We start from the raw sequence: 27,133 nt of genomic DNA on the forward strand, positions 1-27,133 counted from the left end.
CCACAACATCTGCCTGGCTACGTCTAGGGTTTGTAACATTCACTAAATCTCAAGTTCAAAACACAAAAAATTCAAAGTGCAGAACATTTTTCAATATTTATTTATAAAACATACAAATATAAAAATAAATTTACATGATTATTGTGGTGTAAAACCACTGAGCTAACTGGACTTATCGAAACGAGCTGCGAATATCTTTGCGATTCTGTCCGTCTGTTTCTTCAGGGACGAAGGGGACATGTCCGGCCGTTGCCGGGGACCTTTGCGAGGGGTAACGCTGCGGCGGTCTGAGGAGTTCTGACCCTGCAAATATCACAAAGAAATACATCTTCAATTATAAAAACATTAGTCAGGGACATGTCATTGCATGTTAAGAGTTTAAAATAATGAGTCAACGAGTCATTCTTTGCATTTTTTAACATGAAAGACTCGCTGCTGAACGCTGTGTGTGTGGAACATACAAACACAATCATGAGTAACAGGCTGAAACCGGTTTCTTAGAAATAATGGTAGGTGTCCCGTACTAATTCCCAGCATTCACTCAAGCAAGAGCATTACTGTAGTAACTAACTGATGTTACTACAGCAGTTAGTTTTAGCATTGGTGTTGAAGGTTTTATAGCTATTTATATAACAGAATCAGCTGCTTTATCAGTGCATCAAAAAGCAACCTAATAATTTATCTGAGGATTTTATGTAGCATACCAAATGTGAATCTAAACAAAAATCCTGCAAACTGTTTGTCAAAGTTCAGAATCCCCAAAGCCTTACCTAAAGTTTTGACTCCAACATTATGCAGTGGTACGAGTTTCATTTACTATTTAAATTATTGTTAACTGACTGATATATTATTGATAAACCCAATCTGACACACAGCAGTAGTCAGTGAGGAGACAAATGGACACAATTGTTGGAACCCCTCCGTTAATGACTGAAAAGCCCATAATGGTCACTGAAATATCTTGAAACTGACAAAGCAATAATAATAAAAAGATCTGTTGAAAATTAACCAATGAAGATCAGACATTGCTTTGGAACTGCGGTTTAACAGCATCGTTAAAAAAACAAAAATGATGGTACCTGTAACTTAACATTTGTTGCTTAATGTTTTGAGGAAATCACTGCAATCAAATGATTTCTGCAGCAGTCAATGAGGCCTCTGCACCTCTCCACAGGTATTCAAATCTTTTTTTAATTATTATTTTAGTCAGTTTCAAGTTATTTCAGTGACTAATGTGGGCTTTCTGGTCATTAGCAGAAGGATACCAACAATTTTGTCCACATGTGTATATTTAAAAAAAAAAATGCAAATATTACTAAATTGTTTCACATTTATTTCTGGAAAATAATTTGAATGCAACTAAAAAGTCAACACAATTTTAGGGCTATAGAAATGTATGGATGCTTACCTTGAGTAGAAATCAGTTCCATGGTGTTTACACAGAAATAAAAAAATGAAAATTAAGTTTTACTACTTTTATTCAAAACAGAAAAAGACAACATATTTCTATTGCTGGTAAATTAATTAAATATATTGTCTATTAATTAGATAAATAAGTGGTGCTGCTTTAAAGGGTTTCAACACAATGGCTATAAGTGCCTTTTTTTCCAAAAGAGCCAAATTTATCTTTGTTATAAGTATGAAGCGGAGCAAAAATATTGTGGCATGTTTTAGCAACTTAACTGGCCATGGGCAGCGACAATTACCAACAACAACAACTCTCCATTAATCTGAAGGAAGCTCCAATATTTTCTTTGGTATATCAGTAAATAGACTTGAGACTTTGGGATGAGCAGGAAAACTGTGAGCATTTCAAAAACCAGAACTTCTAAAATGTTAGTACCAGGTCAGAATGAAACTATTATGATTAAAGTAGGAATAGCAACAAAGGTTTTAATATAAGAGATAAAGTTGTAAAATACTTACAGATTCATAAGATGTGTGGGAGAAGGACGGCGCTAAACGGATGGCTCGCAGTGACGCCTCCAGTTGGTGAGACGGGAGGAAGAAATTAGGGACTTCAACGGGTAATGAGCTTAAGGTAAGAAGTTAAAAAAAACAAGACTTAAAGATAAAATTTATATAAAAACTTCAATAGTGCTCAAAGCGAAGTCCAAAACTTCTCAAATGATAAAACCTTTTAACTAATTTGGCTAAATTAGACTTTAAAAAATTAAGAATTAAATTTGAAAAAGAGGACTATACTACAAGTTATTGAAGTCACTTAGCTTTATAAAAGGCTTTGACTCTGAAATGGTGGCATATAGAAGAGATTAGGAAAAGTACATGTTTATGTAAAAATTTATTTATCAAAGTAAACTCTTCAAAAACTCTGTTTCGACAGATAAATGACCAGTGATCTCCTCCTCACATACTCTCAACCTTGGAGTCGTCTTTGACTTCCAGCTGCAATTCAGGGATCAAACCGGTTCGATTTCGAAGACCGCCATCTTGAATCCCAAGAACACTGATCACCTCCACCTTTCACTGTTCCTCCTTTACAGCTGAACCTTTGATTCACTCATTTTCCACCTCTTGACTTGGTTACTGCAACAGCCTCCGCATGGTCAGATCAATATAAATAAAAAACATTTCCAATAGAATGTTCAATAATTTCACTGAACTCCAATCCAGAACCGCAAAGTATTCTGGCTTTAGCTGCTCACGACTAGCTAAGCAACGTTGGTAGCATCAATTAACTCACTCGCTCTTTGGTTACCTAACAACTTGCACAACAGTTTCAGGTTTCTCCGCCGTGCCTCAAATATGCATAAAAATTAAAATAAAGGCATGGAGTGAAAGCTGTGGATAAACCAGTAAAGATCACACCACAAGTTTGGCAGGATTTTACATATTTAAAACATAAAACTAATCAGTAATTATCGATATTACTAATATGATAAAACTGATTAGAAACAGTTTTATCATGTTATGTTTTCAGCCATATTGCCCAGCCCTGTGTTATTTTTTTTACATTTTATTCCCATTTTTACTTGGGAAGAAGTAAAGATCAGAAACACTGTAAAGTATCTCTGAGTTTCCTGTACAGTGCTAATAATAATACAATAATATTTGCAATAATTATTATTTTATAATAATAGTAATAAATAATAATTAATAATAAAATAGTGTTATTTTATTATTGTTATTGCAATAATAATAATACAATAATAATAATTAATAAAAGTAGAACTGTTGCTATACTAGGTTCTACATGCTGGTAGCTTTGATATAAACTGCTAATCTTACCAGTTAAACGGACTAGTCAGAAAAATAAAGGCAACAATGTGAAATAATTAAATGAATAAATAAAACCGGGTTAAGGATACCTCTGGAGCTGGTTTTCATCCGTGTCCTGAGTTCCTGAAGCACCGTGTGTGTCAGCGACAGGCTGTGGAGATGATGACGCCTCATCTGAACTGTTGGGGCTGTTTGACCCCTTTGTCTGATCGCCGGATTGTAGCATCCTGTCATCGTCTCTCCCTGTACGGTGAACATTTTCTGTGCGTTTCTCATCGAAAAGATGGCCGTCTGGATTTTCTTCCAGACTTTTGTCCTCATTCTCACTCATGTCTGACTCCTTCTGATCCTCTATGCTCTCTACAGAAACCAGGTCGGGGTCTGACAGGATGCTGGTCCAAGGACTGGTTCTGTCTGTTAGCGACGTCACCTCATTCAGAGACCTGGGCTGCAGCACCACCTCCTCGAAATCCTCGTCTCCTTCATCATCATCATCATCGCCAGCTTCCTCGTCCTGTCCAAAATCCTCTTGGTGTTCGTCCTGTGACAGATTGTCCTTGCTGCTTTGCTCGTCCTTCTTGTCGTCGTGGTCAGAGTCGGTGTCGTCCTCAGACGTCTCAGCAGGCAGCGGAGATGCGACATCCAAACGATGATGATTCGCTCTGTTTGGAGTGGACTTGCTGTCTGGGTCGGCCGGAGGGCTGCTGCGTTCAACAGGTGAGTCTGATGAGCTCTGAGTGTTGGAGGGGATGGTTTCCAGGAAGTGACCTCGTAGACCTGAAAGACGAGCCAAATTATGAAGAGAGAAGAAAAAAAAACAAAAACAGCACAATTTGGATTTCTGCTCTCAGATGTGGTTTGATAAAAGAGGTTAATGTTAAAACATTACCTAATTTCTTTTTCATTAGTATTTTATTGCATAACTGTATTAAAGCTGCAGCAGGTAACTTTTATTAAAAAGAAAAGGGTAACACTATTTGACGGGGTGTACATAAGACTGACATGACACTGTCATGAACATGAAGGAGTCTTTCATGGACATCTATGACTGTTGTCATAAAATGTCATTTGGTAAATAATGACAGTTTTAATGCAAAGTTGCTCTAAAAGTTGCATTAAAAGTCCATTAGAAGTGCCAACTGTATTATTTTGTAAATAATTACACTCTAATGCAAACATATTTGTTAAACCTATAACTATGTTATGACAGTATAATATAAGAGATATAATTGGGCATGATTGATTGCGCCAAAACTCGCCTCCTGGCCCTGATTGGTTGTTTCTAGTTAGCCCTGATTGAAGGCAGTGGAACTCCAATTTTTTATCCCAGTCTGTCGGTCTTGTACCAAACTGTCACAACATAGTGACAGTTTCAATAAATATGTTAAAAAAATGTTTATATAAAAGTTACAAACTGCAGCTTTAAAGAATGTTTTATGTCTTTAATTTATTGTATTTTATACTATGTATCTTTTGTTATGTCTTATTTGTAAAGTGCTTTGTGAAATTTCTGAGTCATAACTGCTGGGTCTTGTTTTTATTATGTAGGATAAACATTTTTTTTTCCAACTTTTTACCTAGTAATTTTGTAATACATTGGTTTTTTTGGAACAAAAAGTCAAAAACAGAAATGTAAATACAAATTTGATCAGAATCGGTTGGCCGATCTTTTTAGATTTTTAATATTTGGAAAGTATCTCACCACTGATGATGTTGTTGACTTCGTCAACAAGCTGGTTGGACTTGAGGAGCAGCTGACTCGAGTCGGTCTCCAACACCCCCTGATCCACCTCTTGGTTCTGGTCGTTTTGTTCCGTCGCAGGCATGAAAGTAGGAGTCGATAGCTTACGATTGAAGTATCGCTGAATGTTGTCAAGCTCGCTAAGTTTTCTCCTGTCATAAAAATATTAGCAGTTTTATATTGGTACCGTGAGTTTTTTTTGTTTTTTTTTTTGAAAACGCGTCAAATGTAAATGATTATTCTAGTAATTGATTATTGTGACGGTCAATCAATTAATTAGACAAAAAAAAATAAAAAATCAGATTCTGCAGATTTTTTTTATCAAACCACTTTAAAGATTTTTATATACAATATTAAAAATATAGATTCCCAAAACTTGTTGTGATAAGCGATAACATTATTTTGAGACCATTTCCGTGTAATATAATAGTAATAATGGCATAATAATGCAAGAACACATTGTCACATTGTTAAATAAACTTTAAATTCTAATGAACATTTAAACACTGGAACTGGAAGACATTTGAAATATCCAAAATAAATAAAGAAAACAACAGAAACGACAAATAAAATTATTTATAAGGTCTGTGTAAATAAATGTATCTTTCAAAAAAGGGATAGTTGAGACCAAAGCACCAGAGTGAAAACTTTTATCATTCAGTCTTTGGTAAAAACAGAGAGAAAAGAGAAAGGATAAATCAAGCAAATTAAAATGATAGAGTTTCATCTAATTTTCATTCAATTAATTGATTTATTGTTTATTGTGACAGGCCTATTGACAATTATTCAAATAATCGATTCATCACAATACCTCTGATTAATTATTTCAGACCTAATGTGCAATTAAAGAATGGGAATTTAAAAAATTCATCTGAATACCTGAGTGCTGAAAACAAAAATGAGCTGGAGGGATTAAAGTCGCCGGTCGGGCCGCCACAGGCAGAGTGAGACGGCGTTTGTTCTTGCAGATTCTGGTGGTAAAGACGAACTTTGTCCATGTGCTCAAAATGCCGATCGTTCTCACTTGGCCTGCGACATGAAATAATTAATGAAAAGGACAAAAACTGTTTGGATGTCGTCAAACTGTGAGAGCACCAACCTTTCACAGAACGGCACCTCGCTGTGGTTTGGCGACGAGATCTTCTGCTCAGGGAATCGGCTGATGTGGGACGGGAAGCTGCTGTACATGGCTGTGGTTTGATAGTTGAGAGGACTGGTCTGAAACAAAGCCTGGAAATAAACCCGTTTCAGCTTGGGATTTAGAAACCACGATTTCTAAATCTAGCGATTTAGAAATTACCAGATATTACATTTCATCAAAGCGGGACACTTACTGATGAGTTTTTGGCAGCTTCATTGTTGGTGTTTTTTCTCTGTCCACGAAGGTCCTGGACTCCCCTCAAAGGAGTTATAGACACTTTAATCTGACCGTGACACTGGCCACTGAAGTCTGTGATGTTGTACCAACCACACACTGACGGGAAACCCCAGAGTAAAGGAGACAGGTCTACAGTAGCAAATCCAATCACCCGCTCCATTTCTGCAGACGTAAAACATCAAAACGGTTAAATAATACCACGAAACAAGCCAAAACATCACAAATCACTATTCATCTCACAATACCTCCTTTGTGCCACACTTTGAACACAAGAAACTGATGTGGATCGACCAGCAGCTCCTTTGAAAGCCTGGAAATGTAAAGCAAACATGTTAACTTGGTGCAAATGTGTTGCTTATTTTGCGGTCTGTGTGGAAAGCAGACCTGCACTCGTGCTGATGGTCCCACACAGGACAGTCCGTGTTGGTTACAACAGATGTGCAAACTGGTTCAGGTGAGTCAGCGGTGACGTATGAAACGCAGCAACAAGGAGTTCCTTCAGTGCGCTCAGTGAGAGGACAAGCTGGGGGGGAATTCAACACTTATTTGGTCTAAATTCTCTGTCATCTAGAACATGGCAATGTATTTCTGGGGATTTTATATGATAAACATCCATGTGTGTAACATAGTGCACAAAGTGTATGGGAAATGATGAATGGCTTCCAAAAGAAAAAGACATTTTTGCAACATCCCTTCAAAATACCTTTACAGTTTACAAACTAAATACAGTTCGTAAACTGTAAACTTGCCCGTTGTTTTGAAGAAGAATGGGCAATAATTTCAGTATTAAACATGCAAGACTGGTAGTGAAGATCCCTGAAAGATTTGTTTCTGTAATGACAGTCAAAGATTGCCCTACAAAGGATTGACTCAAGGACTTTAAAAACAAATGCACTCCATAGTTTGATTGTTTCTTAATTTTATAGAAATAGAAATAGAAATAGAAATACTTTATTCATCCCAGCAGGGAAATTACTTCGCAGTTGCAGCACAGAGACAAACACAGCAACAACTACCACAGAGTAGTAGCTGTAGATAAAATAAAACAAAATATAAAATACAAAATGCTACAAATTGTAAAATTATAAAATGCTGTAAAATATAAGATACAACTTAAAAGCAGTCTTTTGAAAACTATGCATCATTTTTCCTTTTTGTGATGTGTTGGCGCATCTTATAAAATCCCAATAGTAGACAGTAAAGTAAACATTAAATGCTTTACATAACGTACTAACCTTTCAGATTGAGGTGCATGGCCCGGTCCACTGCCACAGTCACAGGGAAAGAGTCTTCCACGCTCACCTCTGTGTGATGTGCAGATGTGAGGTCTGGAGTTTCCCTGGAGGGTTTACTCCTGTGTGTGCTGTGGGTGTGTGAGGATTTTCTGGGAGCGGATGGGGAGTCATCTGCTTCTTCCACTTCCTCCAATAATACCTCCTCCTGACTGTCAGAGTCCAGCTGGGTGTCATGTGCAGCTGACAGCTTTGTGGGAACGGAACCATCCAATGGTGTGATGTGCACCCTGAGAGCTGCGCCTTGCAGATCGTCGGCAGAGCGCATGAACAACGGGTACACTCCTGCAGAAACATAATAAACTGAGTTTCTCCATGTTTTACCAACTCAGAATTAAGACTTTTTAAAAGTTTTTTAAAAGCATTAAAGATGAAATTTAAGACTAGCATCATGACAAAAATATACAAAAAAATGTAAGTATTTGTTGCACAGAATGCACATACTATTGTACGGGTTGGCAACAAAAATGAGCCAGTGGTGAAGACAAACGTCCAGCCAACTAATGACAAATGTACACTGCACTTTTATAGGTGAAGTGTACTCGGCTTGTTGGGGTTATTGCTAGCTCGCAAAAACCCTTGCAAGTTAGCAAGGGTTTTTGGAAGCTGGTTAGTGGTAGTGCTGGACAATATGGCTGAAAAATGTATAAGCATTTTATATCAGTTGATACTGATAATTATTGATTAGTTTCTTGCTGCAAATATCTGAAATACTGCCAAACAGGTGACATGACCTCTCCTGTCTTATCCTTTTCAAAAAGGAGGTGAAAAGTTTCACTTCCTTTTCACTTGGAGGCAAAACCTTAAACCGTTGGTGTGCAAGTTACACAAGTCGTTGCTAGGTAACCAAAGAGTTACTTGATGCCACTCACTCTGCTTAGAGTGAGAGATTGAGCAGCTAAAGTCTTTCCTTTGCGTCTCTAGATCAGAGTTCAGAGAATATTCTATATATTGAACAATCTATCTGATGTATTATCTATGGCTATTGATCAAGTGTCTATCCTAGCCCTGGTTAGCTGCAGCCTCAACCGCTTCAAGTCACAGAACCTAACGAAGACGTTGGTCTTCATTAGGCTGCAACTTAAAACTTCTGCCAAACAAAAAAGTCCCAAGACAAAAATAAACTACAGAGATTTAATTGTGCTGCCACATCAAAATTTAAGACCTGCAATTCATGTATTTAAGGCTAACTCACATTTTTCTAATGTATTTCAAATATTCAAAGGCTAACTTTTAGCTTCATGGATGTAAGACTTTTTAAGAATGCCTGATCACCCTGAATTAGGCAATAAGTACTTTTTTTTTCTTACATACCACTCAGGGACTGCTTCTGCTTGGGAGTCTTTGCAAGAGAAGCCAGATCAACAAATGCAGACCCCACCAGTCGGTCTGAGTCGCTTGGCCTTGTAGTCCTGTTTTTAGAGAAAGTGACCCACACTTGGACCTCCAGCTTCTCCTCTCGCAGATACCACACCAAAGGCTGAGTGACTCTCAGCTCCACCGTTCTACTTCCTTCAAAGCTCACTGTGGCTTGGTCGCCCTCAACACACGGGTGCTTCAGTCGGGAGCAGACGGCGTCCTGGTCGAAGAACTTGTACCTGATGTAGCAGTAGGTAGAGCGCTGAAGCTCGCTCATCCCCGGAGGAAGCAGACAATGGACAGGAAGCCACGCTTTAGGCATCGAAAAAGTCAGTGAGAGTTTTCTCATGCCTTCTTCCCAGGATTCTTCATCATCTTGCTGTGCGATTTCCCAGCCCAAACCCTCGGCGGCTTTAAGCACCCTTTCTCTGTCTGAGTGGTGAGCGAAGCTGATGGAAAGCTCCAGCCCACCGACCAAGATGTGCTCCGGCTGTGAAGGATGTTTTTTACGAACTAAATACAGGCCGAACCAGCCTGAAATACCTAAATGTTTGAGAAAAATATTAATTAACTTCTGTGTTTTACTAAAGAGAGCAGCTTGCCCCATCATACATTTTTAAAAAGTAACAGACCTGTTCTTTTATGAATGAGATCAACCAGTGGTATTTTCACAGAACCCAACATGATCTGCGTTTGCTCAGGAGATGCTGCAAGACAACAGAACAAAAATGTTAGAAACACAAATTCACCTTTAACAGAAATAAGACTCTCATCAAATTTGGGTTTGAGGTAAGCTGAGCTCCTCTAACCTTTTTGACCGTCTCTGTTCCAGACAGTAAAGACAGCAGATGCCTGCTCCAGCTGCTCAGCCAGGCTGCAGGTTTCCCCGCTGCCCATGTGCAGTAACAGATCACAGGTCACCTCCATGTGGTGGTCGAAGTCGGGGCAGAAGGTCCTGGCCGCAGTGCGGGTACACCTCCTCTCGCTGTCAGGTAAGAAGGACAGGTGGACCGTGACGAAAGGGTTCACCCCGACCTCCGTTAAATGGCTGAATTGATTGTTTTCTTCTGATATTGCTCTGAAAAGTTTGAAAAGAGGCCAGAAGGAAAAAGAACCAGCAGTTATTGTACTAGTGCAAAAAAAATGCTCGGCTTTAACTTGAATATGTTTCCAAAGCTTTGTAAACTTAAGCGTTTATCACTTTATGACCTTGCGTTTGTGAACATTACACAGATGAATCACAGTAAAAAACTCCAACCTGTTTTGAGGTAGAATGTTCAAAACAGCATTCTACCTCAAAATGCTGTTTTGAGCATCAGGGCTGAAGACAGCAGTACCTTGCTGCTGCCTTCAGCCCAGACGCTCTGTGCACTTGAACCACAAGCGTCACAACACGGGAAGCAGCTCCTCGACCAGCCTGTCCTTCAGGTCGGACAGGCCTGTGCTTGTAGCGAATGCAAATATCCAGCAAACCTGGGGGGAAAAAAAACAAAAAACAGATTACACACATTGTTATTGTTTTAGATATTGTCTTTGTCTGGATCACCTTTACAGATGTGCATGTGTTTACCAGAAGGCTGAGGTTGAAATCCTGAGTGGCCCTCAGTCCTTGGAACCAGGGGAAGGGAGAACATCTGAGCCTCGTTAGGATGTTGTTTCTGCATGGTTGCCATGGCACATAATTTGGACAGGGGAAGCAATCCTCTGGCCACAAGCTGATCTCTGACATTTGGATAATAATATCTGCAAAGAAACATTATGAAAATCTAATATACAAACCATCAGCAAATGTTGGAGTTTTAATGTTACAAAATGAACACAGCAACTTAGGGACATGTGTACAGAGTAACACATGTCACAGCCAGGACAAAAGGTGATTCTTTGAACGGGTTAGGATAGGTCAATGGTCTATGCAAAACATAAAACCAGCTGACCAAAACCTCCTGGACCTCCACTGGGGTTGCTAAGTGACAGGTGGAACGTTGCTGGAGTTTCAAGGGGACAGGCAGTGCCTGCTAATTTGTGACATTACACTGGACATTTTTTTCTATTTTTTTTCCAGGCACCAAAAAATGTTAACTTATTGCCAAAAACCAGCTAGGTGTTTTTTTAAGCACTTTTTGATAGCAGTCAAAAACCAAATGGAGGTAAAAAACATGCAAAGTGGGAATTTCGAATAACACGTCCCTTTTAAAATGACACTTACCTGCACCACACTTCGAACTGGACGCCTCCTCCACTACTCAGGCCTTGGCTCGACAGCGAGCTGAGCAGCAGTCGCTGGACAGGAACTCCTTCAGGAGCAAGAAGGACGTGAGTCTCGGTGTGACCAAACACCGGGTCCGGGATGCAAAGAGTGGTGATGGTACGATACGGCTTCAGGATCAGGCCTGGTGGAGGAAGAATTATGGCTAAGAAGAAATAACATGTTGGGTTTAATTAGGCCTGTCGCATTAACAAATTCTACTGATAAACTGTCCCACAAATGATTCCAATAAGCGATGACATTGTTGCTTTGAGACCATTTTCAAGTAATATTTTGATAATGGCATATCCTCTCAAAGATTATAGAATAAACTTCAATTCTATAAAGAACACTTAACACCGGAAGATATTCTAAATATCGGAAATAACAATAAAAAAAACCAAAAACTATTTAAGAAAACGGAAATTAAAAACTAGAGGTTGACCAATACATCTCCCGACCAATATTTTGAGACGATATTTGTGTTTTGTTCTTATATCAACGTCGGCTGTACGAGTATGCATTCGCCAATCCAATAGTGCGTCCAGAAGCCATGCCTTGAGATAACGTGACTGCACACTTTCTGATCCCTCCATGCTACACAGCAACTGGAATCGTTGCAAGACTGAATGCCAACAACAAGGGCAAGTTTTCAACTTTCAATGTATTTGTAACTGTATTATTTAGCTCTATCTGCCCTTTGAAAGCCTGTCTCTGTCTCAGTGTGACCGGGCCGGAACAGTGGTGTCAAATGTTCCACATTGTTTGCCACCAATTCTTAATATGTTACATTAATAAGTTGAGACATGTACAACATTTGTTATGATTATCCCACTTTTATCATGTAAATGAACAATTTAAAAGCAATATTGGCTTCCAAAAGAAAAAAAATTGACAGCACATATCGGGATCAGTTGGGTGGATGTAAAAAGGATCGGTATCGGCCTTAAAAAAAAACACGCACCACCGGATAAATAAAATGGATTATGATGCTGCTGTGAGGAAAATTGCCCTTCAAAATATATTAATCATCAGAATGAAAATTTTCACTTATCATACAATTAATCCATTAATTGCTTATTGTGACAGGCTTAGGTATAAAGTTTCATTTTTATTTAAAGGCGGCCTTACTGCTCTCTACGAGGCTCGGATCAACGTTGGAGGCAGCGTTGAACTCCTGGGAGGGGAAACTGTACTGAACGTAGCAGTCAGCCTCTCCCCACACTGTGGACTGCAGAGGGGTCAGCCCGCTGACTTTCTCCACTCTTAGAACAAACACATGCTCCCTCATGATCCTCACTTGTACTGCATTCACCTGAAAGATAAAGACTGGGGTTAAAGGTTATTTAAGAAAAATAATTCAAGCACAGGTGTCACAATATTTCAGTATTTGTGCATCGACACAGTTGTATAAGTGCCTTTATGCAGCATAAGCAGAAGAAGAGGGTGAGGCTCTGAGTCTTTTTAAAGTGAAGTTCTTGACTGATGTAATCAGCAATTCTATTATTTACATCGGTAAGCAAATATGTTTAATATAATAAGTAAAAGCAGAGTAACGGCTCTTAATATTACATATTAGTAGTGCTGAGCACATACCTTTGTTTGTGGGTGTGGCTGGTGATCGAGCATGTGAACCGGCCTCACTGTGTGAGGCAACGAGTCGTACTCCTCATCTCTGGTGCGCTGGAAGGAGACGATCTGCTCCGCCCGACCCATGGCCAGAACAACCCTGAGGTTTCCCCTGCAGCAGCCTGAGAACACGTCGACGACAGGCATGTAGCAGTCGACCCCTAAAACAGGGTACTGCGCCTGCAGAAGGAGCTGGGTGATCTTCGGGTCCCTGAAAATACAAAAAAAGGCAGAGAAATATTGAATTCCATTAAAAGGGCTTCTTGCTGCCCAGTTTGCAGTCAGTTTTAGCAAGTTATCCTATTGATGCCATGTGTGATACACAGCTCACAATTAACTGTTAAGATGCACAACAGCGCCCTTCAGAGGTGAAAGTAAATAAGGTAACTTTCAGCTTGTTTACTGCTAACAGGAGTCTGGATGGATGTAGGCCAGTCAGAATAACAAATTTTACGGTCAATAAATTCTCCCAGTAAATAACAATAATCTTGTTGTTTTGAGAGCATTTTCAAGCAATATATTGATGATGGAATAATAATGCAAGTTCACCCTCTGAAAGACCAACAAACTTTAATTTAGTAAAAGTACTCCACTCTGACCCTGACAGATATGAAAGAATCAAGGCAAAACTCCAGGTATGTTTTTGATGACGGAGTAACATTACAGCATGACAGAAAACTAAAAAAAGACGATCTTGCTCAATAACTCCCTATAAAGTTATAAAAAATAGACCTGCTTTTGTTCTTACCTAAATGATACGTAGAACTGATGTAAAGGTAGTTTAACGAGGCCAAAGAGTCGATCGTTCCCAGAGCTTCCAGTTTTCTGCCATACTTCAATCACCATCATGTTATCCTTCATACGCTCTAAAAGTTTCGTTGTTAATCCCACTGGTGTTACCTTTTACACAAAAACAAACAAACAAAAAAAAACAATCAGATTTGTTTTGGGTTTTTTTACATTTTCACTGAAATGTGTGTCCCAGCAAATCTACTCGCTTCTCTCCTCATCATGAGAGCACCTTTACATCTCTCTGTACATTATTTGATGCACAATTAAATTAAACCACAAAGTAGGTTATGATGTCTGAATGTTCACAGAACATTACTTAAAGTGCTTGGACAAAAATAGAAAAGTAGGACAGCAAAAGCTATTTAAAACATAAATAGAGTGAAAAACACAACTCTCTTAATATTCAAATATTCACTGAGGAAAATCAGATTTCTTAGTGATTTAAGTGATTAAATCAGAAAAGATGGCTAGCAAAAGACACGTTTAGACAGAATGGCAGTGAAATGAAATGAAGTGCTTCAGACCGACAGAGACGGCTGAGTTTCTTGAACCCACCTGAATGAAGTTGAAGGTGGGGTTTGCCTGGCCCCAGCTGACCGTGGATCTGGCCGTCTCATCACACCAGAACAGCTTACAGTTCAAGAAGACGTTTGGAGCCGGCTGCGGTCCACAGCTGAACTTCTTCCCGTCTGGAACCATGAGTAAAGCATGCAAAAGGATTTGGGGCTCCTCTTCGGCCCGAGAAGATTTAAGCGGAGATGTTCGGATCCCGGGAGGATTCGACGGTTCCCTCGTATGTGTCTGAGGAGTCCAAACATTCAGCCTGGGATGATCCATCGCTGGAACCGTTAAGACCTCCATGTCAGAACGCTGAGATCTTGCAACATGGTCTTTTTCGGGCTTGGCTGCGATTTTCACGTTCCCTGTTATTTCATTGGAGAAACTTTTGCTGTGTGTTCCTAGTTCTATGGAAACCTGCAAAATATATAGCAACTGGGTCACAACCCCTTGATTTTGTTGCTTACAAAAATAAACAGGTAAAATAAAAAGCTAAAAATTACTGTGAGAGGTCCAAAGTCCTGCGTTTCTGTGGTTCCTTCCGAGTTGCAAACCGGCAAAACAACAGACTGACTCAGCTCCTTGCTTTGCAGCAAACTCCGCAGAGCGTGAACGGCCTTACCAATAAAAACAGGCTGCAAAAACAGAGAGAAAACATTTTTAGTACCTGTTACACAGAGAGCTGATCAATGTCTTGAGCTGCTTTAACTAACTTTATTATAAAAAGGTATCTTATATTAATAAAGTAGCAAAAAAAAAAAAAAAAAATGAAAATAAGAAATAACATTATGTTTTAAATTTGTACACCACCAGCAGAAGGTTACTGATCTCCCATTTAAATAAACTCTATAAACTAATCTGTTTCTTAGGGATAAAAAATATAGAATTTACTTTTGTTGTTATTATAGTTAGGATTAAAAATACATTTCCAAAGGCTTTTGAACTTTTATTAAATAATCTCCTCCTTCAGCTTTTCCCTCCAGGGGTTGCCACGGCAATTCACCATCTCTGTTTCTCTATTTAGTCCTATCCTCTGCAGTCGGACCAGGGACAGTCTCCCTGGTCCAACACACTTGAATCCAACAGCTGACTCACCTCCCAAGTGCAGTCAGGTTCTCCAGACTCCTGCTAATGACCTCATTATTTGACTCAGGTGTGTTGAAGTAGAGTTAACATCTAAAAGTTGCAGGACACCGGCCCTCGAGGACCAGGAGTGCTCACCCCTGCCCTATGGCCTACAAATCCGTCCTTCGAAGGATGCAGACCCTTTGGACACAGCTAGATTCCGACTGACTTACTTTTTTCTGGTCACTCTTTCTTGAGTAAATCTTGAAAGTGAGCTCACTCTCCCACCACAGCTTGATCGCTGCGGCGTTGAAGTGGACCGGAAACACAGAGAGCTGGTGGAACTTCACAGCTTAAAGAAACATACAGAGAAGCTGCATCAGAAACAAACACCATAAGGAACAGTTTTACAGAGCAGGGCTGCAGCTAACGTTTTCTGCTTGACTTGACATTACAGTGTAGAGCTGATCTGTTGATTTTCTGGATTAACCGATAAGTAATTGGGTACCAAAAGAAGCTAATTAAGACATTAATTTTACTGAATTTGAACCAGGTGAAGCTAAACCTACCACTAGATGAGTTCTCTGTGGAACATATTTATGACAAATGTTTTTTTTCATCTTAAAAGAAAAATGTAGATATTTTTGTACAACTTTAAATGAATTACTAGTCTGACTGTGTCGTTTTTTCAGAAGCTTTTAAAGTAAACTCCAGTTAACGATTAATCTATTACTTCAATAACCTCCAAAAAATTACCTCCAAAAGTGATTTTACTGGAAACGGCTCTGGTCACGCCTACGTCTCGACCTTTACTCCGCCCAAACTGACCCGAGGCTGAAGTCATCGGAAAAACATACTCCACAAAATATGTGCTATAAAAAAAGAAGAGAGATTCTCAAATATGAGTGTTACAAATGCTAATGTAATCTTCAGTTAAAACGAACATTACTAAATGTTTTACCACTTCTTGCTGGGTAATGGGCGCGGAGGTTTCCCTTTGACGGCCTTCCTGGTTGTGGTGGCTGAGCCGCCTGCAGGAACGGCCAGCGACTCGACGGTAACTCTTGCTATTCGGATGAGACTCAGCAACTTGAACTGCTCTGCACTTAATGGAGAGTAGAGATCATCGCCACGATCCGCAAACTGCTGTTCAGCTAAATTTGGCCTGGAAAAAGTAAAAATGTGGGTCAGAACAGCTTTTGCCATTTTTAGATGGAACCAAACGACTTCAGGATTATTTTTGTGAGGCTCTTACCTTTGGCTGATCCCAGGCTCAGACTGCCTCGGGTTCTCTGGATGAGTTTTATTTGATGTTGTTGCTCCTTGACCGTTGTCCCCTGCGAAATCTGGTGCAGTGTCTGAGTGCTTGAAAACAATAACTTCAATCAGTTGTCGCCTGAAGAAAATAGCTAAAACTAAAAGATAAAGAGTAAATACTCACAGGAGTTTTGTAAAACAGATTTTCCAGTAAGCTCTGATCGTAAAGCGGATCGTTGAGCTCGCTGTCTCCACACACACTGCTGTGGCCGGACAGAGATTCAGGAGGTGACCCCTGGACGTCCCACAGAGGCAGTCCAGATGTCACAGAGCTGGGGGGAAAAAGAAAATACATTAAAAAAATACTGGAAAAAATTTAAATTTATTTTAAGGCAAAAACAGAAATCTTATGAAACTTGCTCCTCTTTTTAGCTCATATTTTGTTAGCTTATCTAATTAAGTAAAATTTCTTAATTGCCTGTTTTGTTGCTTAATTTGTCATTTTGTTTCATCAAAACAGGACTTCAAATAAAGAAATAAAAAGCAACATTTGCAAAACGTTCGTCACATTAACACAACAAATGTAATATTTTTTATTCTGATTTTATAATATATTTGTGAGGCAAACATTTTTAGCAATAAAAATAAAAAATAAAATCTGATGCTTGAATAGGAAACAGAAATAATGTGTATTTAAATTTTCATTGATTTGTCAGCTGAATACAATTCTGCATTCAGAGTGCTTGGATACATTTTTACACCCCCTGAATTTTTTTTAACTCCATTGCATTTTATTGGAACTTTATGTGATAGACTAGAGTTGTGATCGCCGTGTTAGCAGAGTTTAAAAAGTCCAGCAGCTCACTGGGGAGAGGAAAGGTTTGTCATTGTAGCATCGCAGGAGGGAGAAATGCAACAATTTGGGAAAATCTGAACAGGTCTGTTATTATCGATTTTGACACAAAGAAATGAATGATAATTTTTTCCAGTAACGATTATATTAAGATGTTGATTATTTTTGACAAAGATGTTGCAAAGTTTGCAGACATACTCTAAGACTTCCAGCTTTACTTGTACTTAAAGGGGCAGTATTTTGTATTTTCCAGGCACATAGTGACATTTCATGACAGAATCAAGTAGCTATGTTACCTTCAGTTACTATAAAAATGAAGCATTTATCAAATATGACTTAAAAGAAATTTGACTTTGTAATTTAATAATTTGAAATTCAGCCTGTGTCTCTTTAAAAACTCCTGCTCTTTCTGAAACTCCGCCGTAAGGAAGTCATCCCACCATCGCCCCTCTATTAACCCTTTAACAATGTTTTTAGCAGCGTTGCACTGAGAAGTAGCTCGTATAATGAGCTTAGCAGATGCGCAGTGCCATCAGGTGCTTGCTAATTACTGCTGGCTAGTCTAGAGGAGCAGAGAGCGGGAGTCACAGAGGAGAGCTGCTCTGTAATGCAGAAGCTGGGAAGATTGGAAACTGCAAGTCAGAAGATGAGCTGCGTGTCCAAGGCGGTGCTTGGTCCATCTGGACGTTTTGCACAGCTGAATGGTTGCCATGGAGATAAAAGCATTTCTCAAACATGCATGTAAAAGTCATAGTAACACTCCAGTTATGTTGCTGATGAGGCAATAACATTTTAACCTAATATAAAGCTGATTACATAAAACCACCCCTTTAAAAGTGGTTCTACAAATTACTAATTTAAAAGGGGGAGAATACAAAACCACTCAATCCCAATAAAATGTATTCCCATTCATGATTACCCTAGGAGAAAAATGTAAGTGGCACAAATTCGGTGAGTCTACCTGCCAAGCAGCAGATCCACAGCTCTTTTGTCCATGTCTGGCAGATAGTCCAGGCTCCCGTCTGAGGGGAACGCTCCATCCCCAGAGTCTGCATGCAGGATATCCTGAAGAAACATACCTGATGTAGAAGGGAACAGCCTGCAAACATAAAGCAGGGTAGTAGGTATTACAAAAATGTGCATTTCTGGAATCTTTAAAAAATAAAAGCCACTGACTCTTTAGGTGTTTGGATGTTGTCCTTAGGGAGAGGTAGAGGACTGTCCTTCAGAGGCAGAGAAGAGTCGACGTCACAATTCAGAGCCGACTCCACCATTGCATTCCTGAGCTTGTTTCCCCTCTCCAGAATGACTGCAACCAGAAAAACGTTAACAGTTATGACTGAACATTTTTGCTTTTGCACATTAGTGATTGGCTAGCTGTGTTTCCATTAACCATAAAATTGTGCAAACTGAAATTACAAAAATAAATACACCCGATTTAGAAAAAAACTCACATTTTTTTGATAAAGGTTTTTGAGCTAGAATGAGATAAAATAGTTGATCATAGCGAAATAGTTGCATTTCACAAAACTGCAATAGAAACACTTTTTATGCGTCACTTGAGTCACGTAATAAACATCCGATTGTAACTATTTATGAAAACGACTAAGAAGATAACAGAAAGTAGTGGTATGATGATGGTTTGTTTTTGTTTTTATTTCTGGGACAATGTGCAGCTGGGTCCACAAGAGCTCTCACAGCATCACACAGTTCGAAAAAATGTGTCAATTAAGTGTGTTGAATTCATAGCTTTTCTGTAAAATCTCCGCCTATGTAGCTGCTATAAGCAGCTTGTCACTCCAACACTTGAGTAAGACACCAACGTCTCCTCTGATGGCTGATAGATGATGAGCTAATTGGTTAATTTATGAATACATCTCGTTTAACTGTTTACATCTGTCGCTGCCATGATTTTTAATGACTTCTCGCGTGAACAAGCTTATTCACATGTCATTTTATTTTCATTTCTTTTTTAATGGAAACCCCGCCACTGTAACGTTGTGTTTATTTTCACTTTAGTCGAAAATAGACAAAGATTTGGGCTCATTTGGAATGAAAATGCAGCTGACCTGAGATGACGTCATTATTTCTCGTCTCCGCTGTCGAGGGATTCCCAGCAATTCCACTGTTTTGAAGTGTGCTGGACGTATGAAGCTGATTCTCCAGCAACTTCTTATCCTTCTGGATATTTTGAAAATACAAGTGGTCTTTTCCTCTAAAATGAACAAAGCAAGAAACAAAAGAGATTAACAGAGGAGACAAGCAAGAGAGATTTTTTGTACAGAAATTTGTTCAGTAACTTTCCCAAACCTTGGTGTGTTTCCACCACTGCTGCCGCCGGATTCTTTCCCACCTCCAGTGGTGACAAGTACTGGCGGCGGGGGCGCCGTCAGTTTGGGTACCTGCAGCTTATCGATGCTGGTGTCTGTGGCGGGGGCCGAGCTGCTGCTGTCGTAGGCTTCAGTCAGAGGCTCCAGATTTAGGGACACCTAAGAAGTCAAGATCGGAGATGAAAAACAACATATTTTAGTATTCCAGAATGTTTAAGTTACACTTCAGCCTCTAAAAGGCAATTGAACAATTAATCTCATAATAAATTAAACTGAGCTTCATAATTTCCATGTTGAGGACTAATATTTTTTGAAGGGTAATTTTGTTTACATAAACATCATAATCCATTTTATTTATGGTTTTAGTTGTGTGTGTTTTTGTTTCCTTTTTTTTATTATTGTTTTTGGTTGTTGTTTTTTACATTGGATATTTAAAATATCTACCAGTTCCAGTGTTGAGTGATCTGTACAAAACTAAAGTTTATTAGTCTTTTGGAGAGAGAACTTGCACCATTACACCATGGTCATTACATTACTTGAAAATTGTCTCAAAACAACAATATCATCATTTAATTACTGGGATAATTTATCGTCCAGTAAAGTTTGGTACTGCACACAAAGCTTTGAATCGATCAGTCTGCTCACCTGGACTTCTCCCAGCTTTTCTGAGGTTGGCGATACCAGAGTGTAAAATCCACTAATAGGTTGCGACAGAGACAGACGGGCGATCCCGGCAACTTGAGCCCGAGCGACTGGTAAATGATCCGGCTTAGTCAGAACCTCCAGCACCAAAGAGCCCATATCTGTTCAGAAAAAAAGAGCTACTGATTTATGAAGGCAAAAACGTGACAGATATCCATCCTTTATCTAAACATGCTTATCCTGGGAGCTGGCAGTTATTTCTAGCAGTAATTGGGCGAGAATGAGGGTACACCATGCAGAGGCTACCAGGGCAACACAGCGTCACAGAAAACAACTGTGCACGTAGAACGATGAACCTAACAGTCATGTTTTGGGCTGCGGGAGGAAGCCGGCGGACCCGGAGGGAAGATAATCACCTGTAAGGTATGCGGTGAACTGCTTCGGGCCACAGCGGATTGCGTAACGAGCTGTGCTCTTGATGGTTCTCTGAACCACCTGGGATGCATCCCTTGGAAAGAAGTGTGTGCCATTGGATGACTCGCCCCACCAGCGCAGCCTGATGAACGTTGGAGACGGAGGCTTGTGGACTGTCCATAAGACCCTGCTCACTGTCACACACAGGAAGCACCTCAGCTGGCCCTCAACGAGGGGGGGGAGGCTTGTTGAGGGAGACACATCGCTGGGGACTGAGAGTTATGTCAGGTTACACCAAGCCGGAGACACACAACACACAGTTACTTGACAAGTAACTTCATTCATTTCATTCATTCAAGTAATTCACAGCAGAGTATTAAGGCATTTGACTCAGTTAAAGGACTGATTCTTACTACTAATAATATTCAAGTAAAAGTAAATAGTACGTTATCGTAAAAGTACATTTCCCCCAAAAAGCTACTGAAGTAAATGTAATGGGGTAAATGTAACCACCTCTGGCTGTAAAGGATAAAATACCGAGTTATAACATATTAAATATTGTTGTGAGTCATTTTATCGAATCAAAAATGACAGAACTGTGCAGAATAATGAGAAATTACATAATTTATATATGAAAAGTTTTATAGCGTTCGTGTATGTTCTTACGCAAGTGACAGTTGATTGAACGAGCTACCTATAAGTAGCATAACATTAGCATCTAGCTACGTTACATTTACCTTTCCTTTTTTTGCTTGGACCTTTGGCAGACTTCTGTTTCTTACTCTTCATTCCTCAGGTCAGTAAAAACAGACCGTAACTGGCAGTCTCTCCGAATCAGAGCCTGAACCTTTCGCTGACATGTTTATTATTACTCTTCGGTGAAGTAATAATCAGTTTAACTGGAGCTAAACTAGCCGCGCGCACACACAAGTACACACAAACCGAACAAGCGCGGAAAACTGTCTCTGAGCAACAAGACACGCTTCCGCTATCACCATGTATTACTGATGCATTCTGGGAAATAGAGTTTGTTTCTTTCTTCCGCTCTTCCTTTTCTTCCTTCTTTCCGTTTTTACTTTTTTTTCTGTTTTTGGTTATTTGTTTCACTGCGACATCTAGGTAACAACGATGATAATTCAAAAATTATTATATTGATTACCTCTTTTTCCAATTACTCCACCCTCCCAAGTTCCTTTCAGAGACTCTTATGAACAGTGTATTAATATTTCAGGAAGCAAAGGCAAACATAATTTTTAGGTTCACAAGATATGTTACAAATAATTGAATTAATTAAGTTTCCAATACTGTTTTTATATCTAAAACATGAGGCATCACAAAGACTCCATCTTGTGCACCACCAGCAGAGGGAAGCACTGATCTGTCACATCGTTTCTACAAAAACGGAGGAGATGCAGAAAGATTTATGACATGAATGATTTAAACCCACTCACATGAGGACATTTAATCAAGTTGAAAACAAAATAAATTGCAGATTCAAATTTTTTGGCAGATCACTTTAAGCTTCTATTTTTCTCCAGTGTTTGTTTTTGACAGTTTGTTGCAGAATACCAAAGATCTTCTCATGCGTGTTTTAGGTAGTTTGAAAAGCCACTGAGAGTCACTCTGCATGTTTGCTTTGGTAACAGGGAGAGCTGCACTGTGTGTGCAGGGAGAGGGGGAAAAAAATAGTGTCACATCAGGGACTTTAGTTTTCCAAAATTTCTGGTTCATTCGATTGCAGATCAGACATCCTAACAGCATAATTTCTAATCTTAAAAGCCCATAGCATATGTGAACCACATGATTATCACCTCTAAATAATATAAGCTCCAAAATGTGAGTTTTTAAACAATGCCGTCAAAGTCCAAGGGTCACTTCTGTTGTACATTCAAGCTTTTTGCTAGAGCCTCCAGTGAAACAATACAGAACAACCTTCCTCTCTTTAACAGCTCTATGGGAAAATATTGCTCAGCGTGGGCGCAGGAATGTGCAATAGAGATCTGTTACATGCTCTCTTCATATATTTTTCTGTGTGTCCGTCTGTGGCTGGAAAGGCTGCCTCAGCTGGAAAGAAAATTTATCTCTGCGGTAACGAAAAAGTATTAAGTTAAGATCTCTGTCAGTCAAGCGGCAGGACGCCCCCCACAACATTTCCATGCAGAAGGGTTCGGTGGATTTGAGATTTTAATACTCTTCGAACCAACCTCAACCTGTTTCCAGGTGGCTTGAGAAGTATTTTGACACCTATGAGAGAAATATGCACACAGGGTCAGCTGTGTTTATTCAGAGAAATTTAAAAACGGCCAGACTATCAGGGATACAAGTATGAGGCATAGAGAGAGGCTGATTTAATAGTTTATTTGTTTTGTTAGATTTCATTAGTGTGAGTCAGAAACGGTGACAGTGACGACTCTCTTCTGTCAGGCACGACAGAATGAGATGTTTTACACAGTCTGAGCTTTACATTGTCGACAATTACCAAATTTAGGACACATTTCATTTGATAATTTATGTCCAATGCAGAGCATGTGCCCTGCACGAGCGTCTTCCATCATTCCTGCGAAATGCAAGAAATGTAAACACTCCTCCACCAGCATGAAGTGACTGATGGAAACAGTTGGTCTCCGTGGGCTGATTTTGCTCCACCTTCACCTCCACATCCACAGCAGGAGTGTCGAGGCTCCCTGGGGCCCTGGGCTCCAATCAAAGATGCAGGCTGGCCCCACCAGTCCCTCCCTCATCTGTGCACCCAGACACACACACACACACACACACACGCTCTCTCTGGCTGCTGCCTCGTTCTTCTTGCCAACGTGCCTGACAGTAGTAAAGGCTTGTGCTCCCTCTCACTCCTCAGGATTCAGGCTGCAGCGCCGCTCAAACTCTTGGCCGTACTCGTGGATCCATTTGTTGGCCACTGTGGCACAGAGACAGATTGGAACTGCTGTCAAACAAAAAATAAGCAAACAGCGTCTCTTTTTCAGCCTTCCCAAACACGTTTCCAACAAGCATTCCCACCTGTTTTTGCACTGCAAGTTGTTGTTGACCTACACAGCGACTTCTTTTGCAGCTGCTTCCCAGTTATTATCATCAGTATTATCATGCTTAGGTCGGTTTAAATAGCCTGCGAAACAGATTTTGCTTGTCTGAGCCAACCGGCAGCAGACGTTCACTTTCCAAGATGAGCCCTCAGAGTCTGAACTGCAGGCTGTACTGTCGCTATACTCAAACTCAAAATGAAACACAGATGGGCTCCAGCTCTCCTACATGAGGAGATTAGATTAATGTTCCGGGAAGCAGACGGCATTTTCTTGGCTTTTATCAAAGGTCTCGAGCGGGAACACCACGTCTTACCCCACTTGTCACCGATGAGCACCGGGCAGCCAGCATGCAGGGTGTCTTCGTCTCCCTGACCATTTCTGTGGAGGTTCCACCAAAAGATGGCAGCTTTCTGAGAAATACCATAAAGAACAGATTTTAACATATTGAACACTACTTAATTTTTACAGCAATTACTAAATGAATTCTAATTAATACTAAATTACCTGAATTCATCCAGTTTTCTGAGAGGTCAAACATGTTTTCATAATTTGTAACAGGAGTTTCAAGCAGCACATCTTGCAGGCAGCGTGTGATTACTTTTTTTTTTTTTTTACGCAGCCTTAAAACGCGACTGAGATCCCAGTTACAAGACGTAAACACTACAAAACGTAAACACTACAAAACGTTCGCATCGTTTCCACTCAGAGAAAACATGTTGGTAAAATTAAAAGGTTACTTTAAACCCAAATCTGCCAGGAATATGAATGATTGTGCGACTTAATGGAGGTACATAAAAGAGTTTCCTGGCAACCAGAATAGAAATCCTCAACTTGGACACAGAGCTGTTGGTAAGAAAATCTCTCCTTTTATATTTCCCTCACAGCTGGATTAGAAGCAACGGGTAAATATGAATGTAGCTCAGCCTTGACGTCAAAACATGAAGTTAGGAGAAACGTCTTGATGAGAACCGAAGTGTTTTACCTCCACAACTGGAACACTGAAGTTGGCATAAATGAAGGCCGTGGAGCCGCCAGCTTCCACTGAGCTGAGCTGTGGAAAACAACATTTCTTTAGAGCAGCGTCTTGTGTTTCTGCCTTGATGTAATGAATGCAAGTGAGATTTGCCAGTCGAAATGATTTAGGGATCATTATTTCTCACAACTATCATGTTTTACGATCAGTTCATTCCCATGTAAAAAGGAAATTACTGAGAAGAGATGCAAATATGAAAGTGGGAGTGGCTGGAAAAGCATCATGAGATAAAAGGCTTTCTCCAGGGCAACCGCTGGATGAGCCCACGGTGAAACTACAGGAGTCTGACCAGCAACCTCAAGCCAAAAACGTAGATTTGACTTACGTAGATCATGAAGGTCGACATGCGGTTCCCAGTTCTCAGCTTGAAAACAGGACTGGAGGGTGACTGGTTTAAAAAAACACAGAAACACTGTCAACATTTAACCTACACACGCAGCACCTTGCAAAAAGTTGTCCTTCAACTTTTTCACATGTTGTCATGTTAAGCCAGTGCTTCTCAATTCCAGTCCTCGGGGCCCCCTGCTCTGCATGTTTTAGATGTGCCTCTACACCAGAACAGCTGTTTCAAATGATTGCATGACGTTTTCTGCAGCCACCAAGTACTGCAGGAGCCTGTTACCCAAAGATTCAATCCAGGTATGTGGCAGAAGGAAAACATCTAAAACATGCAGGGCAGGGAGGCCCGAGGACCGGAATTGAGAAACACTGTGTTACAGCAACATACTTCAGTTTATTTTATCGGTGTGTCAGTTTATACATAGAATAGTGCCGCATAGTGACGTGGAGAGAAAATAACACGTGGTTTTTCAAACTTTTTCTAGATGAAAATCTGAAACAAATGATCTCAAACTGAAGTTGAGATTCACTTTCCAGCAGGGCAGTGATCCGAAATATACAGCCAGACTTACATTAGAACAGCTCAGATAAAAGTGCTTGAATGGCCTAGTCAATGTCCAGATGTAAATCCAACTGAAAACCATCATGAAAACTCTCCATGCGATCTGACTGAGCACAGGGTGTTAGAAAATGGATGGATCGGTTTGACCAAGAATTAGCAAAGACATTGACTCTTAGTGAGGCAGACTGTTACAGACAGGCACCCACAGTAAGTGGTGTAACCATGGTGATGAGAGAAATAAGAGAAAAAGGGCATGAATAGAAACTAATGCCACACTTTTCAAATTTTAATTGGTAAAAGATTTTAAAGTCCATGCACCCTTCAATTTACACTTCAAATTCATGCATCACTTTGTGTTGCTCTCCCAAATAAAATCCCAGATAAATGCAACTTTGTGCTCGAAATGTGGAAAAGTGCAGAAAGTTTAAGGGGAATGAACATAAACCAAACCACAACTCTGCCGACTTACTGTGGCGTGGTCAAAATGAGGCTCATAGTGTCCACCAATCCCATAATTCACCACCTGCAGGAACTCGCCATACGGGTGTGTCACGTTCAAACCCGTTACCATGGAAATCCTTCGGTCCAACCTCCCAACAGTGGAGCTCTCCGAGCCCTTCAGCCACGCACTAGAAATGAAACAAACCCAGTCGGTTCGTTGCGCCTCCGGATGTTCTGATGCCCACCAGTAGCAGGAACAATAGTTTAAACCTTTTCTTTTTCTCTTTTTTTTTACCTCTTGCTGATTCGATAATCTGCTGTTTCCTGCTTCTCTCCAGCTGCCACCACGGATCTCTTCAACTTGTTATAAAAGGGCAGAAAATAAAACATGAGCAGTTTCATTTGGACATCTTTCTACAAACTGTGTCACTGCACATATTTTTGGACTGACTCTCTCCACTTCTCTAAGCCACTAAAAGTAGTTGGCCATCACTTTGCCTTCTGCTAAATTTATGTTTGCCAATATCCAACAGAACTATAAAACGGCCCCACTTTGTAGAACAGCAACCTGATATTCACATCAACAACAAAATAAAATTTGCAGTTTAAACTCTTCGGACGTCGAAGCGCACGGTGTCCTTTCGTGGTGAAATATGCCGAAAACCTCTAAACTAAGAGACCTGTTGGAAACGACTCTGGGGAAGTAAAGAGCCGTCCAGCTCGGTACCACAGGCCTGCTTCCAATCAGCCCGCAAGCTGACATAGCGGTGACATGGAAACTGAGCTCTTCATCTGACCAGCGGACGGAAAACTCTCAGAGAAACCTCAAAGAGACTAAAGAGGCATCATCCGAGTTAATCCACCAAACGGTTCCTGAAGCGCACGAGTCAGCAGGCTGAGAGCTAGGAGAAAGGTTTCTGTT

At 40.1% G+C, this 27,133-nt stretch overlaps 2 protein-coding genes across 4 annotated transcripts in view; both read right to left on the bottom strand.

The window, feature by feature from the left end:
- Window positions 1-82: 82 nt before the first annotated feature.
- Window positions 83-21,752, bottom strand: c2cd3 (C2 domain containing 3 centriole elongation regulator). Of its 3 annotated transcripts, XM_044118998.1 has the most exons (33): window positions 21,533-21,752; window positions 20,798-21,067; window positions 20,385-20,542; window positions 19,720-19,898; window positions 19,479-19,624; window positions 18,586-18,718; window positions 18,371-18,508; window positions 16,741-16,888; window positions 16,555-16,664; window positions 16,261-16,464; window positions 16,056-16,171; window positions 15,533-15,651; window positions 14,738-14,869; window positions 14,232-14,651; window positions 13,633-13,784; window positions 12,852-13,095; window positions 12,387-12,570; window positions 11,217-11,400; window positions 10,581-10,753; window positions 10,348-10,483; window positions 9,820-10,088; window positions 9,643-9,717; window positions 8,966-9,553; window positions 7,595-7,936; window positions 6,744-6,882; window positions 6,605-6,669; window positions 6,316-6,521; window positions 6,081-6,211; window positions 5,861-6,010; window positions 4,943-5,133; window positions 3,330-4,017; window positions 1,927-2,035; window positions 83-303 (listed from the first exon to the last, which is right to left on the bottom strand). In XM_044118998.1, exons 1-33 carry the CDS (start codon window positions 21,582-21,584, stop codon window positions 163-165), a joined length of 6,492 nt encoding a protein of 2,163 aa, XP_043974933.1. In that variant the 5' UTR covers window positions 21,585-21,752; the 3' UTR covers window positions 83-162. The 3 variants fall into 3 exon arrangements, with proteins under 3 accessions (XP_043974933.1, XP_043974934.1, XP_043974935.1); XM_044118999.1 differs by lacking the exons at window positions 83-303; window positions 1,927-2,035 and adding an exon at window positions 2,064-2,547; XM_044119000.1 differs by lacking the exons at window positions 83-303; window positions 1,927-2,035 and adding an exon at window positions 2,474-2,557.
- Window positions 21,753-23,134: 1,382 nt separating this feature from the next.
- Window positions 23,135-27,133, bottom strand: part of p4ha3 (prolyl 4-hydroxylase, alpha polypeptide III) — a 14,490-nt gene continuing 10,491 nt past the window's right edge. Inside the window, exons 7-12 of the mRNA XM_044120397.1 lie at window positions 26,507-26,625; window positions 26,240-26,399; window positions 25,195-25,257; window positions 24,819-24,887; window positions 24,150-24,246; window positions 23,135-23,712 (exon numbers count right to left, since the gene is read on the bottom strand). Of these exons, the coding sequence (XP_043976332.1) occupies window positions 23,642-23,712; window positions 24,150-24,246; window positions 24,819-24,887; window positions 25,195-25,257; window positions 26,240-26,399; window positions 26,507-26,625 (579 nt within the window). The 3' untranslated portion in view covers window positions 23,135-23,641. The remainder of the gene's footprint in view (window positions 23,713-24,149; window positions 24,247-24,818; window positions 24,888-25,194; window positions 25,258-26,239; window positions 26,400-26,506; window positions 26,626-27,133) is intronic.

This window comes from Gambusia affinis, linkage group LG06, assembly GCF_019740435.1.
Source record: "Gambusia affinis linkage group LG06, SWU_Gaff_1.0, whole genome shotgun sequence".
Taxonomy (NCBI): Eukaryota; Metazoa; Chordata; class Actinopteri; order Cyprinodontiformes; family Poeciliidae; genus Gambusia; species Gambusia affinis.

Coding starts and splice junctions, on each gene's coding strand:
- c2cd3 (XM_044118998.1), bottom strand. CDS start 21,584: ATGAAGAGTAAGAAACAGAAGTCTGCCAAAGGTCCAAGCAAAAAAAGG. Junction 6,883..7,594: donor CATGCACCTCAATCTGAAAG/GTTAGTACGTTA, acceptor ATTCCCCCCCAG/CTTGTCCTCTCACTGAGCGC. Junction 5,134..5,860: donor TTTTTGTTTTCAGCACTCAG/GTATTCAGATGA, acceptor TTTTTATGACAG/GAGAAAACTTAGCGAGCTTG.